Genomic DNA, 27,797 nt, shown 5'->3' on the forward strand with positions numbered 1-27,797 from the left:
TTTAAGAGAAAAAGGAAGGCAGGCAAATAGAAAAAAGGACCATGAATTGCCTGGAATGTAGTACATAGTATGAGAGCAAAGGAAATGGAGGAAGCCTTATGGGGCTGGAAAACTGGAGAGGACTCAGAAATACAAGGTCTTCATCCCAAAGAGCTCCAAAGGCGATTCCTGCTGGCATCTGAGGCAAATGGAATTTCTGTTTATCCCAAAGGGCCATGATGCCGAAAGGATGCGGGACCAATGGGTGAGCTTCCCCCACTAGAATTCTTGCAGCTTTAGACTCCAGAATATCTAACAATCTTGATGCTGGAAAGAAACAGGCACTCCTTTCCTCGGAGGAGCACAAGTGGAGCCCACCTGGACGGCCAAGCCTGAGCCTTGGTCTGAACATACCATAAAACTGCCAGAATGGGGTTAATTACGAGCAGGCTCAAGAAAATCTTTTAAGCCAGTACAACCAGGTCAACCCTGACTAGCTGTCTAGCGCCACATCTTCTTCCCATTCCCTCTAGCAGGTACACAAGTTGTGCCTAGTAAGTGCCCACCAAAGATATTTAAAACAAATCATTCTACCTTGACCCCAAATACTCTGGCAGGGTCGTGTGCAATGGTCAGTAGTACAAGCAGTATTCTTGTACAGTGGCAAAGGGGGTCTGAGAATTTTTGATCCCAAAGTAGTTTAATATCGCAAAACTAAAGCTACTACAGATAAGATAGAAATAAACCAATATCCACTGATAGCTAATGGTTTATAGGATACAGTTTAATACAAATTAATTTAGAACCTTTTCCCTCATTATATATATCTGTATACTTCAGCTTAATTAAAAAATTCATTACCTCATTGACTGTTTGTCCTAAGATCTCCTGACACTGGAATGGCTTCCTAAAGAGAGCAATAAACATTATTCAATATGAAATCATCTATTTTTCAATATATCTGTATTATATATCATACCGATGATCGGAATAAAGACTCAATAACATAAGCACTGATTTTAAATTAACCCAACTACTGAAACAGGACAGATTGGGGTTGGACACTCCGTCCGATTTTGCGCTCCACTGACTAGGTGTAAAAGAGGTGTCCAACCAGAACCCACTGTTATAGCTCGACATTTTGAGGCTTTAGCATACTATTGTAAATAACCTCATGAAAATAACTATCAGTAAGAAGAAACTAGCTTAGTGGATTGTTGTTCCTCTTTCCTCTCTGGGTCCTTTACATTAGCTACAAAAGCAAAATACTGCGGCTGCTGGAAATCTGAAATAAAAACAGAAAATGCTGGAAATACTCAGCAAGTCTGGCAGCATCTGTGGAGAAAGAAAGAGAGTTAATGTTTCAGATGAAGGACCTTTCATCAGAACCCTTTTATATCTGGCCCACCTTAGATGAATGCCTTCTCTCATCAAAAGATATTGCAACGTGTTGAAGCGTTACCTTTTCAAGCATAAGTTAAAATCCGTGACTAAAACAGAATGAAGCGCCTTTTCCCCTCCTAGGTGACTGGATGCAATACTGTCATTTTACTTCTGGGGCCAGATGATAAGAGCAGCAGTAGTCCCTTGAGCCTGCTCCACCTTTCAATAAGATCATGATTGATCTGATTATGGCCCTAATTCCATTTTTCTGCCTGCTCCCCCCATAATCCTCGACTCCCCGGATATCAAAAGTCTATCTCACTCAGCCTTGAATATATTCAATGACCCATCCTTCCCTGCTCTCAGGGTAGAAAATTCCAAAGATTAATGACCCTCAGAAGAAATTCCTCCTCATCTCCATCTTAAATGGGAGACCCTTTATTTTGAAACTGTGCCCTCTCATTCTAGACTCTCCCCAGGAGGGGAAACATTCTCTCAATATCTATCCTGTCAACCCCTCAGTCAGAATCTTTTCAATGAGATCACCTCTCATTCTTCAAAACTGTGATAAATATAGGCCCAATTTTCTCAATCTTTCCTCATAAGACAGCCCCTTCATCCCAGGAATCAACCTAGTGGACGTTCTCTGAAGTGCCTCCAATGCAAGTATATTCCTCCTTAAATAAGGAGACCAAAACCGTATGCAGTACTCTAGGTGTGGTCTCATCAGTGTGCTGTGCAATTGCAGCAAGACCTCCCCACTTTTATACTCGATCACTTTTGCAATAAAGGCCAACATTCCATTTGCCCTCATAATTACTTGCTAGCTCTGCATACTAACTTTTTGTGATCCATGTACGAGGATTCCTCTGTACTGCAGCATTCTGCAGTCTCTCTCCATTTAAAGAATATTGTTTTTCTTCTCTTCCCACCAAAGTGGACAACCTCACATTTTCCCCACATGAAATTCCAACTGCCAAAGTTTTGCCCATTCACTTAAATTTTCTTGATCCCTTTGCAAGCTCGTTGTCTCCTCCTCACAATTAGCTTTCCCACCTAGCTTTGTATCATCAGCAGGTTTGGCTACAAAACACTCACTCTGTCCTTTCATCCAAGTCATTAATGTAGAGTGTAAATAGTTGAGGCCCCAGCACTAATCACTTGGCATTCCAGTAATTACAGTTTGCAACCTGAAAAATCACCCATTTGTCCCAACTCCCTGTCAGGCTAATATATTACCCCACTGCTTGTCACATACTCAAAAGAGGTCTAATAAATTTGTGAAACACAAAATTTCCTTTCATAAAACTATGTTGATTCTACTTGATTGTATTATGATTTTCTGAATGTCCTGCTACAGTTCCCTTAATAATGGATTCCAGCATTTTCCCAACGATAGGTGTTATGATAACTGGCCAATAGTTTTCTGCTTTCTAACTCCTTCCTTTTTTTCAATAGAGGTGTTACATTTGTGGTTTTCCAATCCACTGGGACCTTCCCAAAATCATCCACTATCTCTGCAGTCACTTCTTTTATGATCCGAGGATGCAGACCATCAGGTCCGGGGGACATTTCAACCCTTAGTTTTCCTTGTACTTCTTTTTCTAATGGTAGTGACTGTTTTATGATCCTCCCTGCCTTTTGCCCCTTGATTTTCTACTATTCTTGGGATGAAGACATATTAAATACTTGTTCAAAATCTCTGTCATTTCCTTATTTCCCATTATTAATTCCCCAGTCTTATATTCTAATGGACCAATGTTTACTTTTGATACTCTCTTCCTTTTGATATACCTGTACAAGCTTTTAAGTTCTGTTTTTATATTTCTTCTACATATTCTAACTTCTACAGCTTTTTTTGTCAATCTTTGTCGATTTACAAAATTTTCCCAACCTTCCAGCCTACCACTCATCTTCACGACATTGTACACCTTTTCTTTCAATTTGATCCAATCTATAACTTCCTTAGTTAGCCACAGATGGTGCATCCTTCACGTAGAGTCTTCCTTTCTCAAGGGAATTCCTTTGCTGAGAGTTATGGAATATCTCCTTAAATGTCTGCCACTACATATCTTTAATCCACTGCAGCATACTCTGTCATCATAAACATAACAATTACAAGGGTAAGACACTAATTTCAGATGCAAGTTTCTCATCCTCAAACTGAATGTGAAATTCTACATGTTATGATCACTCTTGCCTACAGTATCCTTTACTATGAGATCATTAGTTTATCTTGTCTCATTACACATTACCAGGTCTAAAATAGCCTGTTCCCTGAGTCGTTCCACAATTTATTCTCAAAAACTCTCAGAATATACTCTATAAACTCATCTTCAAGGCTACCTTTGCCAATTTGATTCGTCCAATCTATATGAAGATTAAAATCACTCATTATGATTGCAGTACCTTTCTTACAAGCCCTCATTATTTCTTGATTTAAGTTTTGTCCTACAATGTAGCTACTGTTCGAGGACCCTATGAACTACTCCCACCAGTAACTTATTTTCCTTGCTATTTCCCATTCCCACCCAAACTGATTCTACATCTTGCTTTTACAAGCCAACACCATTTCTCACTACTGTACTGATCTCACCCTTTATTAACAGAGCTATTCTACCTTCTTTTCCTTTTTTCCTATCCTTCCAAAGTGTCAAAAAACCTTGAATACTCTTCAAATTATAGCTCAGATAGACAAGGATGGCATTATTCTTGATGTCTAGTAGGATCCCAAATTAAATGTTTGGATCTCTCTAACCTACTCACTACCCAAATCATAATTGCTAAATGTGCCAAGGACCAAGGAAAATATGAAAAGACACCAAGAATTGCAATTGTCACTATCTGAAATGGATCTGGTGCTGCTAAATTTTACTGGTACTTTTGTAACACAATTTATTTTTTAATGTGTATTTTAATTTAACATAGAATTTATATTGGCACAATGAGCTTGGCCAAAATATGTATGTCACCTCACACAAATGAAAAGTTACCAATGATTTATATTATATAAATAAATCCAGTGCTTGCCAGAAAAAAATTAAGTTATTGATATATTGATATCACAAGTCAAGGTCAAAGAATTTGGATCCAGTAAAATTAATAAGTAATTCTTTTCCCACCTGTCTATTTTGGTTTCTACAGTGACTGTAAATTGTGCCTCACTGTTGGGCAGGTATGTAGAAGGAATGATCTCATAATTCCCTGTTGGTAGAGTGCAAAGTTGAGTCATTTCCTGTGTGTAGCGATGAGGCACACAAGTCACCACAGGCTCGAGAAGCTGAGGGGATGCTTGATTCAAGTTTTTACCACTGTGTACCTGTGTGAAACAAGTAACATACCTGAAAGATCTACAAACAGTTAAGTTCAGAAACTAAGAAAGAAATGGTCTCTCAGAATAGGAACAGTAACAAGATTAATTCCTCCCTGGCTATGAAGAAACCTTCAACATGATGGGGATCAATGGTACACAATTCCATGTGGAAATAAATGAAATTTTTGGTAAATTATGCAATGTAGTACTGCTGCTAGTTGTTATTATGGGTTACTGGGACTGCAGCTGCTGCATTCAAGTACAAATGAAATAAAAATAGTAGAACATTAGGTGTTACACCATTATTGCTCATCACTACACAGTAGGAAAATAACGCCAAGCCACTAACAGGGAAAACCATTATTATTTGTATACAACACAAAAATGCCAGTTTCACCCAGTTGCTCATAGCTTTGCCTCTATGTTAGAAAGTTGTGGGTTCAAGCTCCTCCCTAGGACTTGAGAATATTTTTGAGGCTGCCAATCTTGTTATAGTGATGATAGACTTGATAACTCATCAAATCGCTTCAGAGGCAAGCACCGCTGAGTGAGAAAAGCTGCTTAGTTTGTCCAGGAGTTGCAGACCCTTCTGCAAGGTCTCAGTTAGAAAGGAACAAACTTAGAGACTAACACAAGTGTCATCTTAGCATTCCATGACGATCTTGGACAAGTGAGCAGTTTTGACAAAGGAGATTAGAGCCTGATAATGCTTGATGTGGTCCACGGAGATCTGGCGATGAACAGCTAAAGTAGCTGCGTGCCAAGTGGTTTCAAGTTTGAACCTCTCAGAGTGAGTTAAGATGGGGGCTGTTCCAATGGGAACAACCAGGATGAGAAAAAGCAAGAGTTTTACTAAGAACTAGTGCATCAAAGTTGGAAATGAGGGATTGATTGAGCAGGTAACATCTGAAGTATTGTACCCAATGACCTACATTGGAGGACCGCGATTCAATTTAAAATTCTAATCTTCAGGTTCAAATCCTTTCATGGCCTCTCCCTTCCTATCTCTGTAAACTCTCTCAGTCTTGCAACTCTCAGAGAACTCTGTGGTTCTCCAAACTCTGGTCTCTTTTGCATCTTCCACTTCCCTTGCCCCATCATTATTTGCCATGTTTTCAACTGACTAAGGCCAGGAATTATCTCTCTAAACCTTTTGACCTTTCTCACATCTTTTAAGACAATTGCTAAAGCCTATCTCATTGACCAAGCTTTTAGTCATCCTTCCTAACATATCCTCCTTTAGCTTGGCATAATATTTTGTATGATTATTCTTTTATGAAGTGCTTTGGGAGATCTTTCTAAATTAAGGTGCTGCATGAATGGGTGTTATTGTTGTTTATGAAGCCAGAAAATCAGTTGCTAAAGATAAACATAAAAACTCTCATATTGTTCAAAGTAGATGTTAGAAACTGCCAGAAGTTCATATTAAATGGGACAAATGGATCAGAATAAGATCAATATTCACCATATATACATGCAGCTTTTGCATTCAGTTATATTATAAAATCAGGGCATTGAGATTTATAAATAGGTATTCGTTATTCATTAAAAATGAGGGTTAGTATTAAGCAGAATTCACTGTAAAGATTATATTTAACTACAATAAAAATTTGGCAATATTGTAATGTATTGCCACACCACAATCAAGCCCAAAAGATAGCAATATAAATTTAAATCATTAACAATAATAAATTCAAATGATCAAACATGGTCTTAGAGATTATTTGACCTCAAAGTTCCACATTATTAAATCTCTTTGTGACATCACATAGACTTCATTACAATTTCCTGCTGAATTACAGAAATGTTTTCCAGATTTCTATTATCCAGCTTATATTCCTGTGGTTAGAAAGGCCACCAGTTAGCATTTCTAGTTGAACAGTTGGTTCACTTCAAATTCAACATAACCACTTTCAATCTAGGTCAATCAAAAGTGCTTTCAATTCGGATCCAAGGCCTTAATTCAGACCTGTTAGATTTCCAGTGTCATTCAACACATGGGATTACCTGATAAACATGAAATCCTATTGGCAGAAACTGTCCATCAAAATTTTCCTGGCAGAGTGTGATTCTAACATTCCCAGCACCAGTATCAGACAGGATTGAGAATGGCAAATGTGGATTAGTGTTGTATGTTGGGAAGTTCCTGCTTCCACCTGCACTCTTTCCATTGATCCATGAATCTGTGAACTGCATTATCTCCCACTCCCCTTCAGAATTCTCCTCAAACTGTGTAAGTGGATGAGCTGCTTTCACTACACTGAGGGCAGAAGAATATTTAATGAGTTACAGTTTTTGACACCATTATGAAGATTGTTTCATAATATTTGATGCAAAATATTATTAAAGGGGGAGGGGAAGTAAAAAAATGTTTTAAATTGCATTTCTTACACAGTCCACCATAGAACCGTTTGAGCATTCTCTTCCCCAGCATAATGGTGGTTTGTTTGTCATAAATAGTGAGGGCTGATCAGATAGCATCTGGTTGTCATTCACTATATTAAATGAAGCTGTTATTGTGCTTGATTATTTTTGTATTCCTCAGCTCTAATAATATAAAACCAATCCTGAAAACCTATTTCTAAAGATAAATTAGATTCCTTATTTTTATGTATTTATGCCTCTAAAATTAGCAAAAAATAATTTCTCTACTTCACTTATTTCACATCTTCAAGTTTGGTTCTCTTTGTTCTTACCTCAATGAAATTTTAGATGTTGAAAAAGCACGTAGTAGAAAATGTCCATCTTCATCTTTCATGAATGTACTGGGGATGACAAGATAGTAGCCAGGTGTTAGATCACAGTGCAGTTTCACTTCCCTGTCATATGTATGGCATTCTGTTGAAATGGTTGGTGCTTTGGCAACAGTTTTCTGCAAATTAAATCGTTTCTTCTCCACCTAAAATTTTAGAAAAAGATGATAAATGGTTGGTTGAAAGACAAAAACAAACCGAATTATCCATTCCCTTTCTCAAAAAATATCAAAACCAAACCCTCCATGTTGGCATACCGTTAGTCTTAAGGTCATCTCCTAATTGGGACTGGATTTTGCTTCCTTCTGGTTTCATAAAGATTGAAAAATCTTTCTGCTTCATGTTTCTATTCGTAATAGTAAGTTCTACATGTAAACTTTCCAATTTACATCATTGCTACTTAGGGTCGTCTTAGATATTCTTTCAGTACAGTGGTGCTCGTCACTACCATCACAATGCGACAAATGACTGACAAAAAACAATGATTTTGATGTTATTATATATTACACTTAATTCCTGCTTAGCTGTTTGTTTTGAGCTATAAGTACCTTCCATACATGTAGTCCTATTGCTCGGTAACGTTTCTGATGGAGGATATCAGTGGTGAGCCATTCTTCATTATTTTGACAATGCACAGCAGCATTCTCTGACCAAAAAGCTTTGCCATTTTTGCTGCTGGAATCGTGTCTCATTTGTAAAATTGCGATAACGACTTCACCTGGATCCAGAATTCTCAGCCAAAATTTGGGGTTGCTACAAAAACTGCTGTTGTTACGGCAACCACCTGCAGATTGACCTTTGACCCATTCTCCTGAAAGTTGCCGTGCATGGCACAAACTTTTACCTAAACAAAGAAAGCAAAATTCAAGCTACAAACACTATCACTGTAACAAATAAAAAGAGCCTTCTAAGATTTTACCAGTCAAGTTTATCCTGACACAGACATACTTTGTTCAGCATACTGACCAGGCATCATTCACTGAGTACCACCGTGAACATTTATAAATAGCCTGGCAGTAGGTACACAGATAATAAATGCTGATATAAAATTTCAAAATATATACACATACATAAAAGTTTGGTTTCCAGAAAAAAAAACTTATACAGAAAAACAGTAGAACTCAAAAAAAGAACTTGCATTTTATATTACAATTTCAATTTATGCTGTAATTTAACACAAAAAAAACCACTTCCTTAGCATCTCACAAATCATTTTACAACCAATGGGTTATTTCTGAGGTGCAGTCATTTCTGTAAGTAACCAGCAAGTGGAAGAACGACCAGAAAATCTGTTTTTTGTCTTGTTGCTGGACAAAGGATTGTCAACAATCGTAGAATCTTACTCTAGCTGGGGAGTAGTATTGTCTCCCTGACCAGTATTTCTGCACAAATGAAATTGTGGCGGTCAGCCTGGACAATGGGCCCCACAATGGCTGTCGGCCAAGTCCAGTCCAGCCCTGCCAGCTGGTGAGTGACGGTAAAAGACGCAAGGTTAGTGGATTTTTCTACACCCGGGGTTCCTTTGGAATTTTGAGTGAATTCAATTGAGGATCGTGGGGGCTCGGGACAGGGCCAACAGTTGGCCGGATCTCAACTGTTTTTTATTTTAGGTTGACAAACGAAAGTCAGCAACTGTAATGAATTTGTCTCAAGATAACTTTTTTATTTATGTACTTAATACGTTTGATGTCAATGGAATAAACAGTCACTGAACTGAAATCTTCATTTATTCAGTGTGCTTTTTCCTATGTTATATTACAGCAAAGAAGGAAGCTAATCAGCCTCTATAGCTCTTTGAAAGAGCCACACGGTATGTCCGACTTCCCTCTCTTTCCCCATTGCTATGCAAATATGTCCTTTTCAAGTAAATATCTAGTTCTCTTTTGAAAGTTATTACTGAATCTTCTTCCACCACCTTTCAGGTCGTGCATTCCAGATTATAATGCACTGTGTAAAAAAAAATTCTCATCTCCCTCTAGGTCTTTGATTATCTATCATTCCTGCCAGTGGAAATAGTTTCTTCTTATTTAGTCCCTGCTATGAACATTACCAACAAATTCATAATTTTGAACACCTTCAATAAATCTCCACTTAACATTCTGTGCTATAAGGATAACAATCCCAGCCTCTCTGATCACTCCACATAATTGAAGCCCCTCATCCCTGGCATCATTGTGTTAAATCCTCTGCATCCTCTCCAAGGCCTTGACATAATTTCAGGTGCCACTTTGACCACCCTTGGTTATAAGGGCATGGAGATAGTGTGGGTTTGAGTAGCTGTGTTACTAATGGTAATCCATGGGAAAGAAGATGAAATGTCATTTGGGTGTCCACGTAATTTCCCAGCATTCACTCCAGTGTAGCTTTCAGTCATTTACCACCCATATAAGACTTGGAACCAAGGCTTCCAAATGCAATCAAAGACTTTGCTGCTAAGATTCATAGCAGCACCTGAGGCTATATTTTCTATTTCGCTTAATGTCAATTGTTCTGGTAGTTGATGTTGAAATTGAGACAACAGGCTTCCTGATAGGGATATTCCTTTATTTGTTTTGGTACAAGAGGAGAAGAATGGAGGCATCCTAGGCAGGTCAGGCTGCATCAATGACTCTCAATGCCAGCCTCACTGTGGCTGGGAGCTCAGGCACATGATGTAACTGATGCTGATCCTGCAAAGTTAGGTAGGATCAGTTCACTACTACTCAGCTGGATGCTAACAGCACACTGGCTGGCTAATGCCTGATGGGAGCCCCAATCAGAAAATCCACCCTGTAAAGTCAGGTAATGAAAGAGGTTTAAGATTGTCTGAGGGCTCTTCTGCAAGGCCCACAAATGTATGGTAGGTTAACAGGCATCAATTTGTGACATGCTCAAATGTAATTTCTTCCCAGTGTCTGTTACTATTGTATAGCCTTACTTAGGTAGTTTTAAGATCAGCCATATTCTTCCACGTTACCAGATCCCGCAGGGTGTGACCATCATCTCTTCTCAGCTGGAGGGTGTCCTTGAGTGCAAAACAAGACAATCCTCATACAGACACCTCAAACAGTACTGCCTGCACGTCAGAGTCCATCAGTCAGATGGTTTGGGCCCTGCATCACCTCATTTTTATCTACAGAGTAATTTCCTATCTCTACATTTATCCACTGTTTTTGCCATCTCAGCCATTATTCAGTCCTTCCACCCACCATTTCCCCCAAGTTCACTTGCTGAAAACCTATTATATTTCTAACTTTTCCCAATTCTGATGAAAGATCACAGATCTGAAACAGTAACTCTTTCTCTCTTTCCCTCCCCATAGATACTACCAGACCTGCTTAGTATTTCCAGGATTTTCTGTTTTCATTTCAGAGGTCCAGGATGCACCATATTTTGCTTGCGCATGGTTCATTATTTTTATCTACTATTGACTTTTGGCCACTTGAAACTCACTTTCGGTCCCACTTAAAGCTATTCACTTTTAAGCAGTTTCATCCCTTTAAATAGTTGCTGCAATCCTTCAGGTGCAGGAACAATACAAGAATTCCCATTACCCCTGCACTGTATGAATTCCTAGCAGCGGGTTCACCTGACATAATAAGCCATGATCTGAGGCTAACATAAATCACATTGAAAAATATTGTAATGTACGTTGTTTGTAAAGCTGCCTAAGGTTTAAATATTTAACCCTACCTGTTAAAAGACTGAGGATGTGTCCCTCCATATTTACTGGGTAACCCACCGTTACCTCATCAAAATCCCTGAAAAACTCATGCTCCTCCACCCAGAACTCCCCCTCCTCTGCCGTGGACTGCAGTAGTGTAGCGATAGCAGGGTCCAATTTCTTCCAACCATCACCCCTGTAAAATAAATCACTGATCAGAAATTAGGACCAATTTATAATTAATTATTGGTCAATCTCACATGATGTAAGACCAAGTATAGACTTCAGGTGGAGGGAGATCATGAAGTGGAGGTGGTGAACTGAAATAATTTGTATTGCGGTGGGGGAGAAGAGGAGGGGAAAGCAGAGGGGCAGTTACATATGAGAGGAGCAAATAGAAGAGGGAAGAATAGAAGGAATAAGGATATGGGAGGAGAGAAGTTGGAGGGGAAGTTGTTACTTAGTAGTTGCATGTTGAACTTGCTGCTTAGTTAGGGAGATGACTTCGAGAAGTTTCACAGGTAAGGGTGGGTAGGAGGTCTGGATGATGTACACTGTGCTTGCTGGGTGGGATAGTATGTTGCTGAATGAAGGGGGCAGAGGTTTGGTTGCTGAGCTCAACTGTAATGGGCTGAATATGGAATGGTGGTGGAAAGGATGATCCCTTCCTGGTTATGGGTCTGCTGAGTAAGAAGGGGGCAGTTCAGGTAATCAAAACGGTGCTCAGTGGGGGAAGGGGGAAGCACTTCGGACATAAATTACTGAATGAGGAAGATTGAAGGTTACATACGGGAAGGGAAATCATGCACTTTCCATTAAGGTGGCTGAGTATAATTAATTGCTAAAGTTAATTCCTCTTCACATTAGGCTGTTAATTTTCAAGAAATTTCATTGGCTTTATCTTACTCCAACAAAACTTTTGTCAATTGGGAGAAACAGTTAGTGGGGAGGTGGAACATTGGTCAAGTCATCACACCGAGAATCTCAGATGCAAAGCCATGCCCATACTTTGGGGTGTGATTACAGGTGTTGAAAATGCAATTAATTTGCTTTAAATAAATGTGATAAAGATATGGAAGAACACTACCCTCAAAATTAATCCACTGAAATGTCTACTAACAGGAACAATTATTGTACAGATGTTAGGAAGGCACAGATTAATGCCAGGAAAGCTCTGAAAGAAGGATCTAGAAAAATCTTTATTCCTATTTTCAATTCAAACAAGAGAGAACAAGCTTACAGCTAAAGGGCAAAACCAAAACTTTTCCGGAAATAAAACAAAATGTCAGCCGGAGCTTCTGAACATTTTCGGACAAGTTCAGCAAGGATGTTCAGGCTGGGTACAAGCCCATCAAGCAGCCAAATTGTGCGATTACAGCATGAAATTTCAGAGGCAAAACACATTATATGATTTATGATAGGAAAAAAATGTTATGAAAACAGCACAACAGGAAGCCAAGGAAGACAGGAAATGCTCACAGATTTAAGACTTTTAAAAGATACAGATGAATTTGGACCCAACTACACATTTTGATAGAAGACTGAACTACTTAATATCAGGATGTTTTCTGTAGGAGGGAAACAAGAAAAATATAGGAAGAAACAGGTGTAAAGAGATGTGTAAAAGTTCAAAATGGACATAGAATCATAGAATGGTTCCAGCCATTCAGCCCGCTGAGTGCACACCAGTTCTCTGCAACAGCAATTCGGCTTTTCCTATTCCCTGACCCTTTCCCTGTAACACTACAATTTTTTTATTTAGCTTCAATGCCTATCCAATTTGTTTTTGAAAGCTACAATCGAATCTGTCTCCAGCATTTAGTAACCCACTTGCTGTGTAAATGTTATTTTCTCATGTTGCCTTTGGTTCTTTTGCCATTGTGTTCTCTGGTTCTTGGTTCCAACAAAGAAACAGTTCTCTCTATCTACTCTGTCTAGACCCCTCATAATTTGAATACTGCTCTCAAATCTAATCTTAACCTTCCTCTCTAATGGAGAACCACTCAGGTTTTCCAACCTATCTTTGCAGCTGAAGTCCCCTATCCCTAAAACCATTTTTGTAAATCTTCTTTCCATCCTCTCTAACACCTTCACATTCTGCCTCAAGTGTGGTGCCAGAATTGAGGCCAGTTGAGGCTCAACCAGTGTTTAAAAAGGGTCATCATAACTTCCTTGATTTTGTACTCTACACCTACATTTACATCACTTCTCTATCACTAAGCCCAAAAAACAATGGGTACTTATTTGACACGAGTCTTTTTGCTTTCTGGCAATGCTGGTGTGATGTCCAATCATCCAGGTACAGAACAGAAGTACCTTTAATATTCCAAAGTCTTTGCTGGTGTTGTTAAGGAGCCACTGGCTCCTTAGTCATGTGTTGAGGCCAATAAAATGATGTAGAAAGAAACACCACTGAGTTCATATCATTTGAACTCATTTGATTACATTGATATTAAATAAATGCATTACCCTTCCTGCCAGGAGCCATTCCAACATTGTCTATCCCATATATTTCTTATCTTCAGCAAACTGACATAATTGCCTTTGAGTCCACTAATTTGCTTCACATCAGTAATACTGAAGGCATGAAATTCTGCACGCTCACTGGATCCTGAAGGACAAATAGTATAAAATTAAATTATACACTTAGTTCAAATTTAATAAGTGCCCTTATCACACTGACTGATCATAATTTATTTTCTGTTATTTTGCATACTTGGAATTGTTGATTTTACCTTTAGCTGACCCATGAACAGAGCAACTAATAAAGCTCTTATCATTTAAATCCTTCATCAATTCAAACTTTGATCTTTCAGAAAAGCAGAAGCGAGCATTTTTTTCATTGCTTTGTTTATAACTCTTCAGAGACCATCTGTCAGCCAGGCCTCCTGTGACATCCACTAGAGCTTCGCAAACTTGACCAGCCCACAGCTGTTCATAGCATCCATGCAGTCTTTGAAAAACATATAAATACCTTTAAGCACAGTTATCACTAAATACTGCTCAATTCAAATTCATCTTACATCTTAGATTACTTACATCTTAGATTATAAACATTAAGTTGCTTTCAAAATCTAAGGTAAAAGAAACACAGTTGTCAAATCTTGCAAATTAAAGAAGTCATATAATCAAAATGCAATAACATTTCTGAACCTCTTCTATAGCCATGTGATAGCATCTATTTAAAATGGTGCTCCTAGATTGTGATCATATAAGTTTAGTGAAACGTTCAAATTACTTTCTGCAATATTTATACGTTTATTTAAATCATAAAATGGTGAATAAGAGTGAAACGGTCTATTGATTCACATCATCCAACTGATCATATGCAATGATACAGTCACCAAAAATCCCTGCACACAGCCCTTGGTGCCCTCTAGTGTTGACCCCAATGGAATCAGCAAGGTTGGCAGGAATTCATCTAATTTGCATTGGGCTGGCAGACGTAAGCACCACTATTAGTGCATCCTGGCACTTGCCTGCCTTGTGTAGTGAGAAAATCCAATGCTTGCATCCATTTGGAGAGAGGAATTACCCAGCCAGAACCACCCCCACCCCCTCAACCCACCCATGCTCCCTTTGGCTCCATGTTTAAGAAGGCCACTTAAGATTTTATTTTTAAAAATATAATATTTACAGGGATGTAGGGCATTTGCATCAAAGACAACTGCCTCTGTTGGATTCAGACGCAAATGCCATCAATTAAGGATGATTTTACTTGCATTAGCAATTGTCGTTCACAGTTACTTTAACATAACCTCAGACACTATAAACAATTTGAAACAATTACAGGAGAATATTGACTTCCCTAATTTCATGTGAAGATTAGAAAAGCACTAAAACAATCATGTACAACGTAATTCTATTTAACCAGTACATTCAAAGACTACTTGAAAAAAGGTTGGATTTTTTTTACTCATTTATATAAATGCAATGAAGGGAAACAGTACATTATAACATGCATGCATACAGGAGGGTGAACTGTCAAGTTTAGAAGCCCTCAATTCAATGTAAAACATGTGAATTAAAATGTCATATTGAAACTTTGCAGTTGGATCACGAAAAATTCCTTACTTGGCATATGCCTTTTCCAATAACGGCAACCAAAACACTTCTTCAGAGCGACAACGAGAAAAGCAGAGCCTGTGACCAATACATGGTAACCGATCATCTATCATGACTTCAACCCAATGTCCAAACTTCCAAAATCTGCATCTTAAACATCCAGATTGTATCCATGAGTCCTGACCTGAAGGTATCACCTGGATTAAACATCAAAGGAGTTAAAGTGTACCATGAATAACAGAAAAGTAAATGTTTTGATTAGAACTATAACAACATTACATTATGCTATTAAATGATTAAGGTAGTCTTTCAATGGATGGTTAATACCAATTGTACATTTCCTGATGTTGTTCATTCTCCCTTCATCCCCAGATTTCTCACTTTTCTATTATCTACCTCTCCACTGATAAGTATATAGAAGTTCTCAATAGTAGTAATTGTCTTCTTAAAACTGCTGGTTAGAGGGAGTCTAGCAGTAAACATATTGCCACCGAATGGCATCATAAAGTTTCTCTCCTGTGGTTTAGAAATAAGTGGCGTTGTCCACTTTCCACTTATCTTATTCATATCAATGAAAATGAACTCCATGTCAAATTAAATCACAATATGTCTGCTTCCAATATGTCCAGCTGTCCCAATGCATGCAACAGGGTCACAAGAGGCAACCAGGTCGTGGCGTTCTGACACCATGTCATCTCCAACTGATATGAAAACTAAGCCAGCAGTGTATATTCCACATGCCGTTTCCATGGTGTAGCAATTACTTTCTGTAACTACAGTAAATTTAGACTGACCAGGATTATTTTTAAGCTAAGCATATTATTCATCATCAAAGAGCTACAATAATACAGCTTTCATTAAATGAATTTAAATTTTCTAAAAATACCTTCCTTCTGTTCTCAGAATAAACAGTATAAGAACATAAAAATTGCAAGTCCGGGTAGTCCATTTGTCCCCCGATCTTGTTCTTCGATTCCATAAGATCATGGGTGATCCTCAACCCCAGCTCCACTTTCCCATCCTTTAACCAATCCCCTATCCATGCAATTAAGATTATCCACAACTTCATAATCCCTTATCTTTTGCAGCAATGTTTCGTATAGCATCTTATATAATCTCTTTTGAAAATCCAAATATACCGTATCCACTGGATCTCCTTTGTCTACCTGCCAAGCACATTCTCAAAAAACTCAAATAGATTTGTAAAACACAATTTCTCTTTGATAAAACCATGTTGATTCAGTTCAATCATATTATGATTTTCTGAATGTGTTGTTCCCACCCAGGACATCACTGAAAGAGTTTCTCAGTGTCCTGGGCTCAACCATCTTTAGCTGCTTTATCAACGACCTATTTTCTATCATAAAGTTAGAAGTGAGGATGTTTGCTGATGTTTCCACAGTGTTCAGTACCAATCGCAACTCCTTTGATAATGATGTAGTCATGTTAATGTGCAGCAAGACCTGGACAACATTGATGCTTGAGCTGAGAAGTGGCAAGTGACATTCAGGCAACACACATGCCAGGCAATGACCATCTCCAACAAGAAAGAATCTAACCACCTCCCCTTCACATTCAGCAGCATTACCATCCCTGAATCAACTTCCTGGGGTTCATCACTGACCTGAAACCAGACCAGCTACATCAATACTGTAGCTTCAAGAGCAGCTCAAAGACTGGGTATTCTGCAGAGACTAACTTAGCTCCTAACTCCTCAAAGTCTTTCCACCATCTACAAGGAACAAATCAGTGAGTGGGATGGAACACTCTCCACTTGCCTGGATTAGCACAGCTCCAACAACACTCAAGAAGCTCAATCTATCCAGTGATTTAGATATTCATTTCCTCCACTGCTGGCTCGCTGTGGCTGCAGTGCATACCATCCACAAGATGCACTGCAGCAACTTACCAAGCTTCTTTCAACAGCACCTTTGAAACCTGCAGCCTCTACCACCAGAAGGACTAGAGCAGCAGTTACACAGAAACATCACCGAACATTTCACTCCATTTCACTCACCACCCTGACGTGGAACTATATCACAGTTCCTTGGGTGTTGCTGGGTCAAAAGTTCGGAACTCGCTACCTACATCACACGGACTTCAGCAATTCAAGAAGACAGCTCACTACCACCTTCTTGAGGGCAATTAGGGACAGGCAGTAAATGCTGGCCTTGCCAGTGACGCCCACATCCCATGAACAAATAAAAAACTTCCTTAATGATAGATTCCAGCCATGTCCCAACCATTTATTCCCTCCCTCTTTTCTTGAACACTGATCTTACATTCCAGGATTTAGGGAATTTTGAAAAGTCACAACTACAGCCTCTACTATCTCTGCACCCATCTCTTTTCGAACACCAGGATGTAGGCCATCAGGTCCTGGCGACTTGTCGGCTTTCAGCCCATTAGTTTCACCAGTACTTATTCTTTACTAAGATTAGTTATTTGAAGTTCCTCACTCGCAGTAGATCCTTGGTCTCCTAATGTTTCTGAAGACCAACACAATATTTGATTAACCTCTGGTATTTCCCTATTCCTCATTATAATTTCTCATGTCTCAGCCTTTAAGGGCCCACATTCAACTATGCTATTCTGTTCCTTTTTGCATACTTGCATAAGCTCTTAGAATTTGTTTTTATATTTCTGGCTAATTTACTCTCATAATTTATCTTTTTCCTCTCTTTACCAATTTTTATCATCCTGGTATCTAAAAGTTTTCCAATCCTCAGGCTTATTTTTCTTCTTCACAATATTATAAGCCTTTTCTTTTAATCTGATGCTACCCTTAACCTCCTTAGCTAGCCACCGATGGCTCTCTTTTCGTGTGGGGTTTTTAATTTCTCAATGGCAAGTATATTTGTTGTGAATTATGAAATATTTATTCAAATGTTTGCCATTGTTCACCTACCTTCATACCTTTTAACCCAATTTTCCAATCTACCATAGTCAACTTGCCCCTTCTACCTATGTAATTAGCCTTAAGTTCGATACTGTAGTAGTGTCTGACTTAAGTCTATCTCTTTTAAACTCAATGTGAAATTTTATAAAATTGCTCTTTCCCATAGGACCCCTTATTATGAGATGACTCATTAACCCTGTTTTATTACACAAGACAAGTTGGTTTCAAGATATTTTGTTCCAGGAAACTATCTTGAATGCATTCCATCAACTCGTCCTGCAAACTATTTTTGCTGATTTGATTTGTCCAGTCTATAAGAAGATTAAAGGCCCCCATGGTTATTGCATTGCCTTTATTACAACCCCCTCTTATTTCTTGGTTAATACTCTGTGCAACAGCATAACTACTGTTAGGGAACCTATAAATTACTCCCACCAGCATTTTCTGACCCTTGTTATTTCTAATCTTCAAACATATTGATTTTTCTTGCTCTTCTAAGCCAAGATCCTTCCTCTCGACTGTACATATGCCATCAGGACTAGCCCTCTTTGTTTTACAATTTGTCTCCATTCACGAAACATCAACTACCCTGGAATATTTAGTTCCCAACATTGGTCACCAGGCAACCACATTTCTATAATGGCTATTAGATCAAACTCATCTATTTCTATTTGTGCCACTGATTCATCTATCTTGTTACGTATCGTGCATTTAGATAAAGTACCGTTAATTTTAATTTTGTCATTTTTCATTGATCTGATCTTCTTCACTGATGCACTGCTACTGTTAAAACATTTTGTCTCTTATCTTTAACCAAAACATTACACAGCTTGACTTTTTCTTTCAATTTATATACCTCCCTTCATTTGAATCCTTCCAACCCCCACTTTCAGTTTAAAGCCCTGTCCACACCCTAGTTATATAATTCACTGGGAAACTGGCCCCAGACCAGTTTTAGTGGAGCCCACCTGAATGGAACAGCTCCCTCTTTCCACAGATGTGGTGCCTGTGCCTACAGAATCAAAATCTCTGTCTGCAGCACCACTTTGAGCTAAGCATTCAACTTTCTGATCCGTATGATCCAACGCCAATTTGCTCATAACTCAGGTTTCAGAGTTTATTACCTTTGAGATTCTGCTTTTTCATTTGGACCTTATCTCCTCAAACTCCCTCAGCAGAATTCATTGCTTGTTCTATGTATGTTATTGCCTTCTCTATGTGGATTAACTAGAACTTCCCCCTTTCACTCCAAATTCTTTTCCAGCCACGAAATGTCTTTAACCTTGACTTCAGTAGGCACCACAACCTTCGGAACGCAAAGATCATGGTAGGGAAAACAGCGTCTATTCCCCTGACTATACTGTCCCTGATCATTACCAAATTTCTTTTTACACCCTCCTCTTAAATGGCCTCCTGTACCAAGGTGCCTTGGTCAGCTTGCTCATCCACCCAGGAAGCAAGAACCTCATACCTGTTGGATAAGGGTAAAGAATGAGGCTCCTCCAGCACTTCACCTGGATCTCCTTACCTGCTTGACTTGCCTGTCCTTGACCATTAATCAGACCTGTACCATTTCCTAACTACTGCACGTTTTGTGCAAGTTGACATCGTTGTCAGCATCGAGTAAAACAGCAAGGATGCTCCAAAATTAGCTTATTTTAATAAGCAGTAACAAAGCCATGCTGTATCATAAAGTTAAAATTCGAAAAGGAAAATTGTATGATTGCTGTAACCAATCTTACGTCACATGGCATGGTCTCAAAGGAAAACTACATCATGCAGAATTTTGTTTTTAAACGATATAATCTTTCTATTCAAGTATGAAATATTATACTGGGAATGTAGGACAATCTTCTAAAAATTTGGCTGCATTAATGTTTCTATACTGTATCATTATCAACTGATTTCTTTAAAAAATGAATAAATTTAAAAGTTTATAGTTATAGAATTTTTTGGGGGAAAAAACTCACTTAAACTTGCTACATCATGGGTGTTAAATGAAAGACTTGCATTCATATCATGCATTTCACACTCTCAGGCTTGAGGGGTCGAATGGCCCACCTCTGCTCACTCCTGCTCCTATTTCCTATGTTCCTATGTTCCAGTCATCCCACAGTGTTTTACAGTGAATGAATTACTTTTGAAGTATAGTCACTGTTGTAATGTAAGAAACACAGCCAGAGAAAGCAGCCAGTCTGTGGAACTTTGCTGTGCACAAGCAATGTGATAACGATCAGATAAACCTTCTTTAGGCTTTGGTATAGGACTAAATACTCCACATCCTTGCTCTTTTTCAAAACAGCGCCATGGAATTTTTTATATCCAGCCGAGGGATCAAATAGATCCTTGGTTTAATATCTCATCCAAAAATCAGCACTTCCAACAGTAAAGCATTCCCTCACTACCACACTGGAATGGGAGCCTAAAGTGCTCAAGTGGATTGGGACGTAAACCAACAGCCTGATTAATACGTGAGAATGCTACCAACGGAGCCACACTTGATACTGTTGAGTGATAACATTTATATTTTTACAATGATAAATATATTTGTCAGACAAGAATGACGTCAAAGATCATTGCAACATGAAATTTGCTATCTCAGATCAATCTCTGAATGTACAAGATTTTATATGTTTTGACTATTAATGATTGTTAGTTGGGGTAAAAATGGATTCATACAAAAACCTGAGAAATTAATTTCAACTAAGTTCAAAAGATTCTTATACTTATTTAGAACAGATCATATAATGCCCACGGTATTCATAAATCTAAGGGATTCTGCATCCATCAGTAACAACTATAAAAGCTAAGTAGACAGAACAGGTGAGTAACTTTGCATATCAGTGGATGGATAGGATGTCCAGGGAATAGCTAAGAAAAAAAGAATATTAATTTATATAACACCTTCCATGACCTCGGTAATACCAAAGCACTTCACAGGCAATAAAGTAATTTTGAAGTGTAGTCACTATTGTGATATAAGGAAGCCTGGTGGCCACTTTGCATAGCTAAGTCCCACAAGTAGAAATGAGATAAATTACTAGATGATCTGTTTTGGTGCTGTTGCTTGAAGGATCATTATTGGCCAGGACACTGGCAGAGCTCCTCTGATCAACATTGAATATGAGATTAGATTTTTTACATCTGCCCGAGAGGCCAGATATTTCATTCAAGAGACAGCACTACCAACAGTGCAACATTCCTTCAGTACTGCTTTAATGTGCGTGGCAAAGCATTGTGCTCAAGTCTCAAACTGGGGCTTGAATCTATAGTATTCTGAGGCAGAGATGCTACTGCTGAGCCACATGAGTAAGTGGATGAATAACAAACAGCTGTGGGAGTGATGGGCAAGATCTGCTCCCACTTGCACTAAAACACAAAATTGCTCCTTTCCTTGCCATACTATTAAGGAATCTCCACTTCTTCACCTGCAGCATTCAAATATTTTGGAAAGCAGGAAGTCCAGGCTCAATTAACATTCTGCCTATCAGTATCAATTGTTCTTGGGATTCCCAATTAAAACAGCCTCTCAAATCGGTACTCTATTCCTAGCTCCAAAACAGCTGCTGCTGCCAACTGGTAACTACATCACAAGTAAATATTTTGCATTCACTGATGAATATCATAATTAGGTTTGTCTTCTTTCTACCTTGTCCAACAGTAATCTGTTCTTGTGCAAAGCTTCACAAGCACACAAAAACCAGCAATCTCCCAAAAGGCCTTGTTTGATGTATCCATCCTGTGGGTTTTCTGGAAACAACCGAGGAGAACTGGAAATTTCCTGAAAATTGCAAGCAAATCCAGTCAAACAAAAGAGCATATAAAGGCAGCAAAAGACTCCTAACTCTACCTTATACTAGAGCATGCAGAAAAATCACCACTTCAACTCCCCCTTAAAAATATAGAGAGAGTAATTCAGGTTCTGGATTAGAAAATGAAGCTAGTCAACATTTATAACAGGGTTTACTCTATAGTTATTTTTTAAGAAGTGAAATTATTTTTATAGGTAATTTATATACATTAGAAAGTTTCCAGTATCATGCAACACAGGGGACCATTCAGCCATCATACTTGTGTCATATCTTTGAAAGAGCTATCCAATTATTCCAACCACCCTCATACCTCACAAATTTTTCCTTTTAAAGTATATTCAATTCCCTTTTGAAAGTTATGGTTGAATCTGCTTCCACCATCCATTCAAACAATGCATTCCAAATCACACTAACACACAGCACCCCCCCTCCTTCCCCCCCCCCACCCCCCCCAACACCCATCCAGCTTTTGTCGTCTCCTCTCGGGCCCTTCTGCCAATTATTTTAAATCTGCATCCTCTTGCTACTGTCCTTCTGACCAGTGGAAACAGTTTTGCTTTATTTACTCTATTTTGAATACCATTATTAAATCTCCCATAACCTTTCCTGTCCCAACAACAATCTGAGCATCTCTCATTTCTCCACTCATTCCTGGTACCATTTTGGTTGATTTCCTCTGCACCCTTACTTGACATCCTTTGTAAACTGGGCCCGAGAATTGGACAGCTAAGGACTAACCAGTGATTTATAAAGGTTCAGCATAACTTCCTTGCTTTTGTACTCTATGCCTCAATTTATAATAATTCCAAATGCTGTTTTTTTTTAAATCAGTTTTAGCAACTTGTCCTGCCAGCTTCAAAGATATGTGTATGCAAACCCACAGGTCTCTCCCTTCCTGATTCCCCTTTAAAATTGCACCATTTAGTTTATATTGCCTCTCCTCATTCTTTCTTACAAAATGTATGGCATTACAATTCTCTGCATTAAATTTCACATGCCATGTTTCAACTAGTTACTATCCCACTCTCTGTTTAATATATTTCCACAGTTTTGTCTCATCTGTAAATTTTGAAATTATGCCTCCTATACCCAAATCCAGATCATTAATGTACTTCAAAAAGAAGAGTCCTAATACCAACCATTTAACAGAGAAGATCGCCACTGTATACTTCTCTCCAGTCTGAAAAGTCCATTGTCTCCAAATACCCTCTAATTTTTGTCTCATAGCCAATTTTATATCCATGCTGCCACTGCCCTTTTAATCGCATGTGGGCTTCAATTTTGCTAACAAATCTATTATGTGGCACTTTATCAAGCACCTTCTAAAAGTCTACTTACAAATTCTCAACTGCATTACCTTTGTCAACCCTCTTTATTATCGAAGAACTCAATTAAGTATGTGAGACGCGATTTAATTTTTAAAAATCCCATATTGGTTGTCATATATTTTTCTCAAGTGAAAATAAATTTGTCCCAGATTATGGTCTCTAGAAGTTTCCTCACCACCGCCATTAGACTGACAAACCCTGAGTTTATCCCTCACCCAGCTTTTTGAATAGGATGTAACATTTGCAACCTTCCATTCATCTGACACAATTCCCATATCTAAGGAGGATTGATAGATTGTGGCCAGATCATCCCTTACTTCTCTTAGCAACTGCTTACAACATGAAATATAATTTCAACAGATTGGGTATTAACACATCATATCAGCTTTTGTACAAAACATTATCTGTCAATATCCCTTAGACAGCAATGAAAAGTACAAGGTCTCTTTAGAATTAGTTGTAAAAGTAGTAGAATTTAAATAATTATGCACTTTATATATTTACAGGGCAATATCATCACTGTTTTTAAGAAACATAACATTTTATCCATCGCATTTTTCAGATCTCCCCACTGTACTTCCCACCTAACATAAAAAACAGGATTGTGATGAGGCCTCTGCTGAAGACACTCTATAAGTGTCTGCTCTAAAGCCTAACAAAGTCCCCTAAAATGTCATGAACTTAGATTACCCACCCCCACCTTGGGAAATATATTTGATCTGATCTATTCACAGCATCACAGATGATATCTGATTTGACAGTTATTGACAAAAAACTATATAAAACACAGTAAATTTAAAACATTACATAAACATGCACATGTAAGCAACATAACTACCCATCAGCCACATGACAAACTATATATTTAGAGCCTGTGTAATTGCTTGAGATGCTTTCTAACCAGACAATAGATCCTCACCTGTGGTCGTAGCCAAGTAATTTTACCTCTAAATTTGGCAATGGGTGTAGAGTAACTTGAAAAAAGAGACGTGCTAGAAGCAGGGAAGTCATTATCTTCAAATAGTTTCTTCTCTGGGATCTCCATATCCCAAACAGTCATTGTCACAGAAGCCTTCACATATGCTCAAAAATATTCCAGCAGAATGACATTTTAATCTCCATCAGTTTTTTTCCTTTAGACTGAGAAATAATTATTCAAGTAAAATTATTACAAGACTAGTGACAAAAGCACTCATTTATGTTTCAATAATAGATGTGATCCATGTAAAAATCATGCCATCACAAGGGTAAAGAGAGCTCACTTAATTCTTATGGCAACACAGGATAATTACCCCTCTCCCTCTGGACATAAAATTATTTCGTCAGTAATTCCAGAGGTTTCACCTCTACTAGAAGTCCATTTTAAATTTTGATTGCAATTACCTTTTTGGTGCTTTTCTACACTTGTTACCCGAGGTTATTTTGGCCCTTGCATTTTAGATGTTTGATCTCCTCTTCCCAAATCTTCAAGAGTCTATCCTAGTCTCTAGGTAAGCAGTCAGTAAGGTCTAGGTAGGCTGCTGTAATGCACCTGAGGTAAAGAATATCAAACACTGTCTGATAATTTATCTTAAAATTACTGGAATTCATCTTTTACCTCCATCTCTCCTAGTCATCAAAAAGTGGTACAGCATATCAAGCCTGGTTTTAATTTTAAAACATTAATAAGATATATTAAAAATAAATGAATGAATATTTTAAGTGATATGCAATTACAAGTTTATAGCACTAAGGTTGTGAGTGGGGAAAAAATAATAAAAGTTGCAATCTAATGCTAAGCCATTCTTTTATAAATAGCAACTCAGTCTTTATTTCTTGCAATCTTGTGACTGTGATTATCTCACGAATCTACCTTAACATTCCCGATGAAAATTCCAATTGGTTCAGCTATCAACTAACTCAGCTCAGTGAACAGATCCAGGTCATTCACGACACCTTTTGACTGTTTAGACTCCAAGTTCTGGAATTACTTCCTTCCCAACACATGTCTCTCCACTTTCATCTTCTCCTTTCAAGACCACCCTTAAAATCCATATTTTAGTTCAAGCATTTAGTCACCCCTCCTAACATATCATTCCTTGGCTCAGTATTGTCATATAATTGCAAGTAGTTGCTCTATAATTTAATCACAGGAAGCAACTGTCCACCACTGTCTGAAATACCACATTACATATTGTGAGCAAAGAGAAAACAGACTGCTAAAAGGAAATGATCTCTGGATCAAAACAAATTCCATTGATGCTTGAAGCATAGATTGGAGTGCTTTTCAAGTCAGTAACTCATCAACGTGTTGAGATAACGTTTATAAATACTGTATTGCAATGTATGACCTCTCATGCTTGGATGGATGTATTAGTGCCTTATAACATGCTTCACCCTGTGCATTATCTTGTGTAATACAGTAGTACGCTGCAGGAACTGAGATACTCTTCATCATACACTGCAGCAGTGATTAAAGCGAGACATTCTAATGAAGTGCAAAAAGCAACCCTTTATTAGCGGAAGCTCGCTTCCAAGATCGTGCAAGTCAGCATCTTGTTATTGGACAAGAGTAGTTGGACTGGTTGTAATTTTTATATTGAATTGTACTTGCTGTTGTTTAATGTCACTGAATCATGCACTTCCTGTAGATCCCCTACATTTTTCTTGTGCTTGTGTCACTGACCGCGGTGAGGAAAGTGCTAAAGAGTCGTCTAACCTGCATACCCGCCTCTGCTCGGCTCCCAGCCGGCTTTAGTTTCAGACGAGCGCCGGGGACTCGGGGCCCGGAGTTCCTCCCTCACAGCCGGAGTCGGATATTTCAGAATTGGGTCAGTCGTTCAAAATAGAACAAGAAACGAACAAGCGGGATTGTGAAATTGAATAGACTTACCTGGAGGAGGGACAGTCTGTCTTCCTGCTTGAAGAGAAGTGTGACCGGTTTCAATGTGTGTCTCCCTCATTTCTACTCGCAGCTCCGCCTGTTTGAATGGTGTAGAAATGGCCAAATGCTGAGGCTCACATCACTCTCAAGGCTGAAAATGCGGCCAATCGCCCAGCGTGGATGAGGAAGGAAGCAAAGATTCGATTGTTTATGGTGCCACTTATAACCTCAGGACGTCCCACGGCTGTAAATACAGTCACTAAGGCACTTTTTGAAGCGTAGCCACTGTTGTAATGTAGGAAATGCACCAAACAACATCACAAAAACAGATTCTCTGGTCGTTACCACATTGCTGTTGGCAAGAGGCTTGCTGTGCATAAACTGACTGCTTTGTTTCCTGCAAATTACATCATTGCATGTAAATCACTTTGAGACATCTGGAAAGTGCTATATAAATTCAATTTTTTTTATTACTTGCACACAAGTTTCCACACACAAGTGTAATAATAACCAGGTGAGCAGGGAGGAGAAGGTCTCCGCTGGTGGACCTCACAAACGGACAACTTGGGTTTGCAATAAATGGAAAAATATTAGGATTTAGTCAAACACCCAAACACTCCTTTCAAGTGAAGCAGCATTTCACTTGCATTTCCCCCAACTTAGTCTACTGCATTCGTTGCTCCCAATGTGGTCTCCTCTACATTGGAGAAACCAAACGTAAACTGGACGACCGCTTTGCAGAACACCTGCGGTCTGTCCGCAAGAATGACCCAAACCTCCCTGTCGCTTACCATTTTAACACTCCACCCTGCTCTCTTGCCCACATGTCTGTCCTTGGCTTGCTGCATTGTTCCAGTGAAGCCCAACACAAACTGGAGGAACAACACCTCATCTTCCGACTAGGCACTTTACAGCCTTCCGGACTGAATATTGAATTCAACAACTTTAGGTCGTGAGCTCCCTCCCCCATCCCCACCCCCCTTTCTGTTTCCCCCTTCTTTTTTTTTTCCCAATAAATTATAAAGATTTTCCTTTTCCCACCTATTTCCATTATATAAATAAAAAAAACCCACTAGAGCTATACCTTGAGTGCCCTACCATCCATTCTTAATTAGCACATTCGTTTAGATAATATCACCAACTTTAACTTTAACACCTATGTGTTCTATTGTACTATTGTTGTTGACATCTTTTGATGATCTGCTTCTATCACTGCTTGTTTGTCGCTACAACCACACCAACCCCCTCCACCTCTCTGTCTCTCTATCTCTCCGCCCCCCACACACACACCTTAAACCAGCTTATATTTCAGCTCTTTCCTGGACTCGAACTCAAGTTCTGTCGAAGGGTCATGAGGACTCGAAACGTCAACTCTTTTCTTCTCCGCCGATGCTGCCAGACCTGCTGAGTTTTTCCAGGTAATTCTGTTTTTGTTCTATTGTACTATTGTCGTTGACATCTTTTGATGATCTGCTTCCATCACTGCTTGTTTGTCCCTACAACCACACCACCCCCCCTCCACCTCTCTCTCTCTCTATCTCTCCGACCCCACACACACACACTTTAAACCAGCTTATATTTCAACTCTTTCTTGGACTCGAACTCAAGTTCTGTCTAAGGGTCATGAGGACTCGAAACATCAACTCTTTTCTTCTCCGCCGATGCTGCCAGACCTGCTGAGTTTTTCCAGGTAATTCTGTTTTTGATTAGGATTTAGTCACCATTTCTGGAACAATGTGATGCAATAAAATATATATAG

The 27,797-nt window shown here is 38.7% G+C and overlaps 1 protein-coding gene across 3 annotated transcripts in view; it reads right to left on the reverse strand.

The window, feature by feature from the left end:
* capn10 (calpain 10) overlaps window positions 1–26,391 on the reverse strand; it is a 40,892-nt gene extending 14,501 nt beyond the window's left edge. The window contains exons 1-12 of one of the 3 annotated variants that reach the window (XM_041181897.1): window positions 26,048–26,391; window positions 24,095–24,315; window positions 21,685–21,816; window positions 15,146–15,333; window positions 13,807–14,024; window positions 13,541–13,682; window positions 11,101–11,267; window positions 7,977–8,272; window positions 7,372–7,574; window positions 6,683–6,935; window positions 4,485–4,681; window positions 841–886 (exon numbers count right to left, since the gene is read on the reverse strand). In XM_041181897.1, coding sequence (XP_041037831.1) covers window positions 841–886; window positions 4,485–4,681; window positions 6,683–6,935; window positions 7,372–7,574; window positions 7,977–8,272; window positions 11,101–11,267; window positions 13,541–13,682; window positions 13,807–14,024; window positions 15,146–15,333; window positions 21,685–21,816; window positions 24,095–24,235 — 1,983 coding nt within the window. In that variant the 5' untranslated portion in view covers window positions 24,236–24,315; window positions 26,048–26,391. Of the gene's footprint in view, window positions 1–840; window positions 887–4,484; window positions 4,682–6,682; window positions 6,936–7,371; window positions 7,575–7,976; window positions 8,273–11,100; window positions 11,268–13,540; window positions 13,683–13,806; window positions 14,046–15,145; window positions 15,334–21,684; window positions 21,817–24,094; window positions 24,316–26,047 lie in introns of all 3 variants that reach the window. The other 2 variants (XM_041181890.1, XM_041181902.1) reach the window with 2 other exon arrangements.
* Between the last annotated feature and the right edge of the window lie 1,406 nt (window positions 26,392–27,797).

The sequence above is a fragment of the Carcharodon carcharias genome, chromosome 2 (genome assembly GCF_017639515.1).
Source record: "Carcharodon carcharias isolate sCarCar2 chromosome 2, sCarCar2.pri, whole genome shotgun sequence".
Taxonomy (NCBI): Eukaryota; Metazoa; Chordata; class Chondrichthyes; order Lamniformes; family Lamnidae; genus Carcharodon; species Carcharodon carcharias.